Below are 13,185 nucleotides of genomic sequence, written 5' to 3' on the forward strand. Positions count from 1 at the left end.
TTCCCACTTCTTCCTCTTTGTTCTCCCGCGGTCGGGGCAGTCAAAACATCCGCAGTCGGGACGATCAAACCCCCGCAGCCGACGATCGAAAACCATCCGCCGTCGGGGTGATCAAAACTCCCGCGTCGGGGCGATTGGAACTTGGCATGGAGCGGCCTCCTCTTACCAGAGAACACGGGCTTCACGATGTTAAAGTCCCACAGGCCCCCATGCTTGGAGCATCGATCGCCGGCAAAGAGATCGCAAGCTCCGCGATGTTAAAATTCCCGCAGGCTCCCGCGGCTTGGAGCGCCCGTCAGTCTCCAGAAAAGGCCGCCAACTCCACGGTGTTAGGCCGCAGTGGGGACGGAGACACGATACGGAAAAAAATCCTATCTCCGTCGAGGTAAGAAATTAGAATAAAAAGTTTCCTCCAACCCACCCCCACATAAAACAAACCAAGGAACGCTAAAACGTACTTTCAACGCATAATAAAAATAACAAAAGAAGAAGAAAGGACAGACTGACTGTTGGCGAGGCAGCCACTGCTGATGGCGACACCCAGTGTACTTCTGACCTCGGGTGCTGCCTGCGTGTGGAGTTTGCACGTACGCCTTCTGTGCCCACGTGGGTTTCCTCCGGGTGCTCCGGGACTTCCTCCCGCTTCCCAAAGATGGGCCTGTTTCTGCGCCGTGTCTATGAACTAAACTATCAGTTGAACTAAATTAAGATGTTTTTTGGGTTTTTTTTTATTATTAATTTATTTCAATAGTTTTTATGTGTGTTTTTAAATTTATTTTATTAGAAGCAATTGTACAAGAATAAAGCAATCAACAGTTATACAATTTTCGTACAGTTTCATTTTAAACATTAATACATGAAACAAAAAAAAGAGAAAAAAGGAAAGAATGAAGAAAAAGAAGAAAAATGAAAAAAAAGAAAAGAAAAGACCCCTAAACTACCAAAAAAGTGCGAGAGGAAAGAAGAGAAATTAGAAAAAAGAAGATGGAGATATGCCCCACTATCCTTCCCTCCCTCGCTCAGCCATCCCTAGCATCGGTTTTAAATTTGTGTTCAACCATTCTGTTGTCGCAGAAATTCAGTGAAAGGAGACAATGTTTTGAAAAATTGGTTTACTTTTTCAGCCAAAACAAGCCAAATCTTTTCAAAATGTAGTGTCTCGGACATATCAGTAATCAACATTCACTAAACTAAGATTCTCTGTGTTTTGTAAAACTCTCTGGAAATTCATGCCGTATTCTTTCTTGCTAGATTGCTGTTCACCAAAGTGAAGCTGGAATCGGTGTGCAGGGGCCCTGACGAAGCCTTGGTCACCTGCAAACACATGCTGCAGATCTGGAAATCATGCTTCAAGCTCACCAACCCCAGGTACAGAAACACTGCCGGCCCCGCTCTCACCTCCGAGCACACACCTCCTAGAGTCACAGAGTGATGCAGCATGGAAACAGGCCCTTCGGCCCAACTTGCCCACACCGGCCAACAATGTCCCATCTACACTAGTCCCACCTGCCCGCCTTTTGGTCCGTATTCCTCCAAACCTGTCCTATCCGTGTGCCTGGTCGACACAAAATGCTGGAGTAACTCAGCGGGTGAGGCAGCGTCTATGGAGAGAAGGAATGGGACTCGACCCGAAACGTCACCCATTCCTTCTCGCCATAGATGCTGCCTCACCCGCTGAGTTGCTCCAGCATTTTGTGTCTACCTTCGATTTTATCCAGCATCTGCAGTTCTTTCTCACACACTATCCATGTGCCTGTAGAACTGCTCCTTAAACGTTGGGATAGTCCCAGCCTCAACTAACTCCTCCGGCAGCTCGTTCCATACACCCACCACCCTTTGTGTGAAAAGGTTACCCCTCAGATTCCTATTAAATCTTTTCCCCTTCTCCATGAACCTATGTCCTCTGGTCCTCGATTCTCCTACTCTGGGCAAGAGACTCTGCGTCTACCTGATCTATTCCTCTCATGATCTTATACACCTCTATATACACCTCTTATACACCTCATCCTCTTGTGCTCCAGGGAATAGAGTCCCAGCCAACTCAACCTCTGCCTAAAGCTCACACCCTCTGGTCCTGGCAACATCCTCGTAAATCTTCTCTGTACCCTTTTCCTTTCTCATTCCTTTGATCTTGCGGATTAACAGAATAATAATAATTATTATATATCTTTATTGTCATTGTACGAGAACAACGAGATTAAGATTGCAACCTCCGTATCGATGCTATAAAATAATTAAATAAGGTTCAATGGTGTTTTATCATTAATGTTTTATTATTATTAATGTTTAGTGTTTTCTGAGTCATTCGTAACTGTCACTGTATGTCATGTTGTCGTGAATTAGGTCGTGAAAGTGGGACAGACCCTTAACTCTCTCTTGAAAACATCCAGTGAATTGGCCTCCACTGCCTTCTGTGGCAGAGAATTCCACAGATTCGAAACTCTCTGGGTGAAAAAGTTATTCCTCATCTCAGTCCTAAATGACTTACCCCTCATTCTTAAACTGTAACCCCTGGTTCTGGACTGCCCCCATTTTTCCTGCATCCGGCCTGTCTGTCCAATCCCCTAAGTTTGTCGTTTACAATAAGATGGACCATCGGCTGTGAGTGAGAGGGTGGAAGTTGCAGGCAACAGGAGGTAGCTACAGGCTACAGACACTAACTTACAGCTGCAGGCAATAGATCTCTTGATGTCCCGACCCGAAACGTCACCTGTCTATGTCTTCCAGAGATGCTGCCTGACCCACGAGTTACTCCAGCACTTTGTGTTATTTTTTTTTGTAAACCAGCACCCGCAGTTCCTTCTTTCTACAAAATACTAATGCAAGAACAGTGTTTCCAAAGACTAGAGTTCACAGCTTTGATGTGAAATGGGCAAAGTTTACAGGAGATGAGTGGGGCAGGTTTTTTACACACAGACTGGTGGGTGCTAGGAAAACACTGCCAGAGGTGGTGGTGGAGGCAGATACATTACTGGACCAGGCAGAGGATGCTAGCTTAACTTGGCGTCATGTTAAGCACACGGACATTGTGTGCTGAAGGGCTTGCTTCTGTGCTGCATGCTGTGTCGTTGACTTTTTCTGTGATTGGTAAATATATTTCTTCTTAATATGTCTCTAAATATATTCTAAATATATCTTATTAATTCTTCTTCTTCTTAATAAATATAATTATTCTTAATATATTCTAAATATGTTTCATCTTATTGAAACATTAAAGGTTTGGACACGCTAGAGGCAGGAAACATGTTCCCTATGTTGGGGGAGTCCAGAACCAGGGGCCACACAGTTTAAGAATAAGGGGTAAGCCATTTAGAACGGAGACGAGGAAACACTTTTTCTCACAGAGAGTGGTGAGTCTGTGGAATTCTCTGCCTCAGAGGGCGGTGGAGGCCGGTTCTCTGGAAACTTTCAAGAGAGAGCTAGATAGGGCTCTTAAGGATAGCGGAGTCAGGGGATATGGGGAGAAGGCAGGAACGGGGTACTGATTGGGGATGATCAGCCATGATCACATTGAATGGCGATGCTGGTTCGAAGGGCTGAATGGCCTACTCCTGCACCTATTGTCTATTGTCTAAATCTGAATCTTGTGTTGAGATTGATTGTAAAATGTGTTTCAGTGACTCCGGGAGAGGGAGTAGTCTGCTGGACAGAGTCATTGCGGACAGGCGGAACCTGAACACCATCACACTGCCTGACTTCAGCGATCCCGAGACAGGTAAACAGCACCTCCACTCCCCTTCTGCCTGAGCCACGCGAGCAGGTCACTCACAGGAACGTTCACCCCAACCTTCTCTACTGCTCAAGATGATTAAGAAAGAACTGCTGATGCCGCTAAAATCAAAGGTAGACACAAAATGGTGGAGAAACTCAGCGGGTGAGGCAGCATCTATGGAGAGAAAGAATTGGCGACGTTTCGGGTCGAGACCTCACCCGCTGAGTGACTCCAGAATTTTGTGTCTGTGAATCTGTGGAATTGTCTGCCACAGAAAGTAGTTGAGGCCAGTTCATTGGCTATATTTAAGAGGGAGTTAGATGTGGCCCTTGTGGCTAAAGGGATCAGGGGGTATGGAGAGAAGGCAGGTACAGGATACTGAGTTGGATGATCAGCCATGATCATATTGAATGGCGGTGCAGGCTCGAAGGGCCGAATGGCCTACTCCTGCACCTATTTTCTATGTTTCTATGTGTCTACATTCTCTACTGCCCCCTCTGCAGTCGGTTGCGGTAACGGGTTGAGCAGGCTGGGACTCTATTCCTTGGAGCGCAGGAGGATGAGGTCTGATCTTATAGCCTTGCAAAACAATCATGAGAGGAATAGATCGGATAAACGCACAGAGTCCCTTGCCCAGAGTAGGAGAATCGAGAACCAGAGGATATAGGTTTGTTGGGAAAGATTTAACAGGAACCTGAGGGGCAACCTTTTAACACAAAACGTGGTGGGTGCATGGAGCGAGCTGCCAGAGGAGGTGGTTGAGGCTGGTACTATCAAAACTTTTAAGGAACATTTAGACAGGTACATGGATAGGATAGGTTTGGAGGGAGATGGGCCAAATGCAGGCAGGTGGTACTAGGGTAGATGGGGTACATTGGCCGGGGTGGGCAAGCTGGGCCGAAGGGCCTGTTTCCACGCTGTATCACTCTATGATCCTATTACAGCAGGCAACCCTGACAAATAAACAGGCCACAGGTTCCCCTCAGTAAGCCACAACATAGTGTGACCTCCAAGTTAAACAGGTGGCCTCAGCACTTCAAGTAGCATGTGCACTGATTGTGATGCATTTAAAAATATATATCTTTTATCCTTTAAGAAGTGGTGGAAATTTGGGAATTGTTTCGTCATCGAGTCATATAGCACGGAAGTAGACCCTTCAGCCCAATTTATCCATGCCAACTGTAATGGAATTAAACGGCAATTAAAAATGGCGCATTGGGTAGAGCTGCTGCCGCACTGCTTCAGAATCCCGGGTAGAATTCAGACTAAAGGGCCTGTCCCACTTGGCGATATTGCCGGCGTCACCGCCGCGTCATACGTTATCACACCGCGTCATACGCCGCATCACCCCACGGATTTTTCGGTGACCTGATACGTCAGTCAATGATGCCGACAGTCGCCGAAAAAATCGCCAAGTGGGACAGGCCCTTAAGGGTGCTGTCTGTGCGGAGTTTGCACGTTCCCCCTGTGGCTGCGTGGGTTTCCTCCGGGTGCTACACCAAAGATGTGTGGGGTTTGTAGGCTAATTGGCCCTGTGTAAGTTGCCCCTAGTGTGTAGGGGGGGAGTGGATGTGAAAGTAGGATGACATTGAACGAGTGTGAATGGGTGATCGATGGTCGGCGTGGACTTGGTGGGCTGAAGGGCTTGTTTCCACGCTGTATCTCTCAAACTAACATGGCACGAGTCCAATTTTTCGTACTTCACATGAGACTCCTCCCGCCACCTTATCCTGGCACTGCATTCCTCTGCCCCCCCCCCCTTTTCATCTCGCACTGATTGACCAAACCTGGGTGCCAGCTATTAAACCCTGTTAATTAAGTGAAAGGGTGGCAGCGGTAGAGTTGCTGCCTTACAGCGCTTTCAGCGCCAGAGACCCGGGTTCGATCCTGACCGAGGGTGCTGTCTGTATGGGGATTGTACGTTCTCCCTGTGACTTGCTTGCGTGGGTTTTCTCCGGGATCTCCGGTTTCCTCCCACACTCCAAAGACATACAGGTTTGTAGGTTAATTGGCCGCCCACTCTGCTGGCGTCATTCCGAAGGAGGGTCTCGACCCGAAACGTCACCCATTCCTTCCCTCAAGAGATGCTGCCTGTCCCGCTGAGTTACTCTGGCATTTTGTGCCTTCCTCCAGAAGATTGGTGATGCCGTGTGTTTCACCACCGGCTCATTCTAACTGGCTGTACGCCAGGCAGCCAGAGAGTGATTCATTGCCCGGCCAGAAGACTTTGTCATTTCTGAACCCAACCGTCAGCCCTGCTGTGTGGGAGACTGCTTCAGACATCCTCTCAATCTACCTGCAGTAAGCAACTACAGATGCTGCCTTACACCAAAGATAGACACAAAATGCTGGAGTAACTCAGAGAAAGGACGCGTGAGGTTTCGGGTCGGGAAGAAGGACATTATTGCCATTGAGGGAGTGCAGCGTAGGTTCACCAGGTTAATTCCCGGTGATGAAAGAATGGGTCTACTGGGCTTGTATTCACTGGAATTTTCGGAAAAGGGGGGATCTTATAGAAAAATATAAAATTCTTAAAAGGATTGGACAGCCTAAATGCAGGAAAAATGTTCCCGATGTTGGGGGAGTCCAGAACCAGGGGTCACAGTTTAAGAATAAGGGGTAGGCCAATTAGGACTGAGATGAGGGAAAAAAAATTCACACAGAGAGTTGTGAATCTGTGGAATTCTCTGCCACAGAAGGCAGTGGAGGCCAATTAACTGGATGTTTTTAAGAGAGAATTAGGTTTACCTCTTAGGGCTACCGGAATCAAGGGATATGGAAGGAAAACCAGGACCGGGGTACTGATTTTAGATGATCAGCCATGATCATATTGAATGGCGGTGCTGGCTCGAAGGGCCGAATGGCCTACTCCCGCAGCTATTTCCCTATGTTTCTATGTCTGAAGAAGTGTCCCGACCCGAACCGTCACCCATCCTTTATCTCCAGAGATGCTGCCCGACCAGCTGAGTTACTCCAGCACTTTGTGTCTATCTTCCCTCAAGCTATCGACCTACTTGAAAGGCAGGACTGTGCCAACAAATGGATTTGAGTTTAATTTCATTGCTTGCATAATGCCTGCATAAATCAGTCCTGCTTATTAATTCCTGAGTCTGACATAAGCAACAACAGAGCAAAACCTGGGAAAAACTAATGATCCACGAAGGCCCGACAGGTGGAAGACTGCAGTCGGACTTCAATGAGACAGGCGGTTGTATTGTGATGTTAGTTACCACGGAGGTGCCTGTGTCCGTGGGTCTGTTGTCGTGAGTGAGCATAATATATTGTATCTGCGGTTGGAAGGATGCGACCTGAGGGTGCTGCTGTTTACCCAGCCAATACCCAGAACGGTGACGAGGAAACACTTTTTCACACAGAGGGTTGTGAGTCTGTGGGAATTCTCAGCCTCAGAGGGCGGTGGAGGCCGGTTCTCTGGATACTTTCAAGAGAGAGCTAGATAGGGCTCTTAAAGACAGCGGAGTCAGGGGATATGGGGAGAAGGCAGGAACGGGGTACTGATTGGGGATGATCAGGCATGATCACATTGAATAGTGGTGCTGGCTCGAAGGGCCGAATGGCCTACTCCTGCACCTATTGTCCATTGTTTATTGGTCTTTATAACAATTAAACCCAGCAGTGATGTACCGATCGCGAGGTGGTCTGCCATTGATGAAGGCGTCTTGTCCGCTGACTTCTTCTTGTTGAGTCCACACACAAGATTAGAAGTTGTTCAGCCAGAACTGAACGAACACACATCTCGACATCTGCAAGCAAAGGTGTCTGTCCTGTCACTTCTTGTGCGTGGTGGTGGAAACAGGGCCGCGACCTGAACGCTCTTTCCTTGACCCCGCCTGCTGACTGACATAAGTGGACAAGCAACCTCCCATCTGATGTGCAGGAAGGAACTGCAGATGCTGGTTTACTCCGAAGGTGCACACAAAATGCTGGAGGAACTCAGCGGGTCAGGCAGCATGTTTGGAGAGAAAGCATAGGTGACGTTTCGGGTGGAGTCCCTTCTTCAGAATGAAGAAGCATCTCGACCCGAAACGTTACCCCTCATCTGATGGCAGGTGTTGGGATTCTCAGTCAGAAGAGACTGCAAGAATCAGCGGAGAGCCACTGAATTCTGTCAACAAATATGACTCAAAGTGCTGGAGTAACTCAGCGGGTCAGACACCATCTGTGGAAGACTTCGAGAGGTGACGTTTCGGGTCATACAACGTGGTAACAGGCCCTTCGGCCCAACTTGCCCACACCTGCCAACATGTTCCATCTACACTCGTCCCACATGCCCGCGTTTGGTCCATTTCCCTCTAAACCCGTCCTATCTATGTACCTGTCTGAATGTTTCTTAAACATTACGATAGAACCGATCAAATCTACAGAGAGATTTATGCCAGTTGGAAGAGTGGGCTGAAAGATGGCAGATGGAGTTTAATGCTGATAAGTGTGAGGTGCTACATCTTGGCAGGACAAATCAAAATAGGACGTACATGGTAAATGGTAGGGAATTGAAGAATGTAGGTGAACAGAGGGATCTGGGAATAACTGTGCACAGTTCCCTGAAAGTGGAATCTCATGTAGATAGGGTGGTAAAGAAAGCTTTTGGTGTGCTGGCCTTTATAAATCAGAGCATTGAGTATAGAAGTTGGGATGTAATGTTAAAATTATACAAGGCATTGGTGAGGCCAATTCTGGAGTATGGTGTACAATTTTGGTCGCCTAATTATAGGAAGGATGTCAACAAAATAGAGAGAGTACAGAGGAGATTTACTAGAATGTTGCCTGGGTTTCAGCAACTAAGTTACAGAGAAAGGTTGAACAAGTTAGGGCTTTATTCTTTGGAGCGCAGAAGGTTAAGGGGGGACTTGATAGAGGTTTTTTAAATGATGAGAGGGATAGACAGAGTTGACGTGGAAAAGCTTTTCCCACTAAGAGTAGGGAAGATTCAAACAAGGGGACATGACTTGAGAATTAAGAGACTGAAGTTTAGGGGTAACATGAGGGGGAACTTCTTTACTCAGAGAGTGGTAGCTGTGTGGAATGAGCTTCCAGTGAAGGTGGTGGAGGCAGGTTCGTTTTTATAATTTAAAAATAAATTGGATAGTTATATGGATGGGAAAGGAATGGAGGGTTATGGTCTGAGCGCAGGTATATGGGACTAGGGGAGATTATGTGTTCGGCACGGACTAGAAGGGTCGAGATGGCCTGTTTCCGTGCTGTAATTGTTATATGGTTGTTATATGGTTATATGGTTAACCTGCCTCAACTACCTCCTCCGGCAGCTCGCTCCATACACCCACTACCCTTTGTGTGAAAACATTAGGTGGGTTTCTGAAGAAGGGTCCCAACATGAAACATCCCCTATCCAAGTCCCCCAGACATGCTGCAGGACAGTTATCTTTTCTTCCCTTTTCCCCAGTGGCTATTCTTCACAGTGCCTCCACTGGCTTCCTCAGAGGGCGGTGGAGGCCGATTCTGTATCTCTAAACTAAACTAACTAGGCTACCACCCTTTCTATATGAAACATCACTTTGAGGGAACTATGTGCCTGCACACCCACATCTCTCTGCGTTCTGTACGTACTCATTTGTAAATACATGCAGTCGGTGTAAAGAGAACATGGAGAAAACAATCCGAGAGGCTGGAGCAACTTGGATTGTTTTCTCTGGAACGTCAGAGGTTGAGGGGAGACCTGATAGAAGTGTATATAAAATTATGTGAGGCACAGATAGGGTGGACAGTCGGAACCCTTTCCCCACGATGGACATGTCAAAGGCTAGAGGGCAGAGGTTAAAGGTGAGAGGGGCAATATGAGGGAGATGTTCTGGGCAAGTTTTTTTTTTTACGCAGAGCGTGGTGGGTGCCTGGAACACACTGCCAGTGGTGGTGGTGGTGGAGGAGGCGGATATAACTGGTGTTTCAGAGGCATTTAGATTGGACATAGATATGCAGGGAGTGGAGGGATATGGATCAAGTACAGGCAGATGTGATTAGTCTATCTTGGCACGTTCAGCAGGGATATTGTGGGCCGAAGGGCCTGTACCCGTACTGTTCTATGTTCTAAGGATCAAGATGGTTCAGGGACAAAGGTTTCCAATGCAATATAACTAGAAACTGTTGGAAATATTCCGCAGTTCGGGCAGCGTCTGTGGAGAGAGAACCAGGAGTTTGCGTTTCTGACAAGTTAACACTGTTTCTCTTTCCGCAGGTGCTGCCTGACCTGCTGAGTGATTCCTACATTTTCTATTTTCTTCTTCAGATTTCCAGCAAAAGTAGATTTATTTATTTATTTATTTTTTTCAATACTTGTCGTTTCCAGTGGGTTGCTTTGTGGGAGTTCTCAGACGTGCACTGTAATTAAGGTTGGATATGCTATCGTTTTTAACTTGCTGCGGCAAGTGTTTGTTTACATGCAACTATGCAAATGATTCTGCAAATAGCAGAGGCACAAATAGAAATAAAAGACTGCAGAGTCTTTTACCCAGAGTCATGGAGTCAAGAAGCAGAGGTTTGTGAGAGCGGACACATTTAATAGGATCCCGAGGGGAAACTTTCTCACCCAGAAGAGTGGTGGGTGTATGGAACGAGCTTCCAGAGGAGGTTCGTTTAGTTTAGTCTAATCTTGTCCAGAGATACAGGGCGGAAACTGACTCTTTGGCCCACCGAGTCCGCACCGACCAGCGATCCCCACACATTAACACTATCCCACACCCACTAGGGACAATTTACATTAATACCAAGCCAATTAACCTACAAACCTGTACGTCCTTGGAGTGTGGGAGGAAACCGAAGATCTCGGAGAAAACCCACGCAGGTCACGGGGAGAACGTACAAACTCCGTATAGTCGGCACCCGTAGTCGGGGATCGAACCCGTGTCATTGGCGCTGTGAGGCAGCAACTCTACCGCTGCGCCACCGTGCCGGCCTTAAGGCAGTTGTGGCAGGTACAAAAGCAGCATTTAATAGGCATTTAGACAGGTACATACGTGGATGGGAAAGGTTTAGAGGGCCAAACACAACCAGGTGGGACTGGTGTAGATGAGTGAAGTGTAGATCAGACATGTTGGTCAGCATGGGCAAGTTGGGCCGAAGGGCCTGTTTCCGCGCTGGGTCACATCTATGACCCTATTACAGCAGGCAGCCGGGTCCACACTGACAAATAAAAGTGTGACCTCCAGGTTAAACAGGTGGCTTCAGCACTTTTTGCGCATTGTTAGTGATGCATTTAGAATTCATTCTTTTGTTCGTATTGATGCAAGTCATTGAAAAAAAATCGAAGGTAGACAAAATCGCTGGAGAAACTCAGCGGGTGAGGCAGCATCTATGGAGCGAAGGAAATAGGCAACGTTTCGGGTCGAAACCCTTCTTCAGACAAAATAGGGATTGCTCAGTCATGGAGTCATGTAGCACAGAAGCAGTCCCTCAGCCCAACCATGCCCATGCCAAACTTAATTGAGTAAAACTGCAATTAAAAAGTGTCTATCCCTTTGAATGTCCTTTGTGTTCACCTTACAACATGGCACCCATCCAACCCTGTAGGATCAACATGTTTGGCTGCAATATGCTCGATCCATTCATCTGAGTTAGTCATAGAGTGATACAGCATGGAAACAGGCCCTTCGGCCCAACTTGCCCACACCGGCCAACTTCGTCCCAGCTACACTAGTCCCACTTGCCTGCATATAGTCCATATCCCTCCAAACCTGTCCTATCTATGTACCTGTATAAATGTTTCTTAAACGTTGGGATAGGCCCAGCCTCATCTACCTCCTCTGGCAGCTTGTTCCATACACCCACCACCTTTTGTGTGAAAAAGTTACCCCTCAGACTCCTATTAAATCTTTTTCCCTTCAGCTTAAACCTCTGTCCTCTGGTCATCGATTCCCCTACTCTGGGCAAGAGACTCTGTGCATCTACCCAATCTATTCCTCTCATGATTTTATGCACCTCTATAAAATTTCCACGTGAGGTGTGAGGCGGAGATTGTTGGCCTTCGGACTGCCCGGGTCAGTCTGGAGGTCCATCTGTAGAGGCACCGATTACCCTGGGATAGCTGAAGTCAAAAGAGTCTTGTCCCATTTACGCAATTTTTTGGGGGCGATTTGGCTGCACCCGTCACAGTCGCAGCAGGTCGCCGAAGGTTTCGCCGCGACTACTCACGACCGTACAGGCGTCACCCCACGACATGTCGACGCGTGACGCCTGTACGGTCGTGAGTGGTCGCCCAAAGAGTCGTGCCTTTCTCTGGTCGCCGCTGGAGCACCCGGAAGAAACCCCACGCGGTCACAGGGAGAACGTGCAAACTCCACACAGACAGCAACTGGGGATGAGGATCAAACCTGGGTCTCTGGCACTGTGTGGCAATGGCTCGACCCGCTGTGCCGCCCTGTATATGTGTGACATGATCTGATCTGTTTGGGGAGCCTTTTACTGTCCCTCGGAACACGTGACAATATTATACCTAACGGGCCTGTCCCACTTACGCCTGCTTGCGACTATGACGGGTGCCGGCAGTCGCCAAAAAAAATCGCGTAAGTGGGACAGGCCCTTCAGCCAGTCTTAAGCTTTGTTCATCCATCATCTTTGCGATTGGCATCTCTCCAGGATTCTGCAAGATTAACTTGCAAACAAGTCAGGATGAAAGTCTCGATGTGCGTGAATGGAAATTTAATTTTAGCTTTGGATATTAATTTTAAAATATTGAAACGAGGAGGAAATTAGTTGCTGCTTGGCAAGATGAATAGCTGTGATGGAAATGTAAGGTGCGGGCAGTCAGCTTTACCAGCTGTCGTCACCTCAAGTATTTCTACCACTGCAGCACCCAACCTGTTACCCACCCTTCCACCTTCACACCATACTGCGTTAAATGCTTTCCACAGACGCCACTTATTTACGATTTTGCTGCACTTTTTTAACCCAGTTCTAAATCATACAGCTCGACAAGATTTTGACAGACACATAAAATGCTGGAGTAACTCAGCGGGTCAGGCAGCATCTCTGGGAAAAAAGGGAATAGGTGACGTTTCGGGTCGGCACCCTTCTTCAGTCCGATCCGAAACGTCCCAACATCCCAAAACGGACAAGCTAGATGCAGGAAAAATGGTCCCAATGTTGGGCGAGTCCAGAACCAGGGGCCACAGTCTTCAAATAAAGGGGAGGTCATTTAATACTGAGGTGAGAAAAAACTTTTTCACCCAGGGAGTTGTAAATTTGTGGAATTCCCAACCACAGAGGGCAGTGGAGGCCAAGTCGCTGGATGGATTTAAGAGAGAGAGTTAGATAGAGCTCTCGGGGCTAGTGGAATCAAGGGATATGGGGAGAAGGCAGGCACGGGTTATTGATTGGGGACGATCAGCCATGATCACAATGAATGGCGGTGCTGGCTCGAAGGGCCGAATGGCCTCCTCCTGCACCTATTTTCTATGTTTCTATGTCATCTATTCCTTCTCTCCAGCGATGCTGCCTGACCCGCT

At 47.6% G+C, this 13,185-nt stretch overlaps 1 protein-coding gene across 1 annotated transcript in view; it reads left to right on the forward strand.

Moving 5' to 3' along the window:
• The window catches only part of ttc7b (tetratricopeptide repeat domain 7B), a 300,474-nt gene that overhangs the window by 166,107 nt on the left and 121,182 nt on the right, over positions 1 to 13,185 (forward strand). The window contains exons 16-17 of the mRNA XM_033027545.1: positions 1,252 to 1,368; positions 3,618 to 3,715. Coding sequence (XP_032883436.1) covers positions 1,252 to 1,368; positions 3,618 to 3,715 — 215 coding nt within the window. The remainder of the gene's footprint in view (positions 1 to 1,251; positions 1,369 to 3,617; positions 3,716 to 13,185) is intronic.

This window comes from Amblyraja radiata, chromosome 9, assembly GCF_010909765.2.
Source record: "Amblyraja radiata isolate CabotCenter1 chromosome 9, sAmbRad1.1.pri, whole genome shotgun sequence".
In the NCBI taxonomy this organism is placed as follows: Eukaryota; Metazoa; Chordata; class Chondrichthyes; order Rajiformes; family Rajidae; genus Amblyraja; species Amblyraja radiata.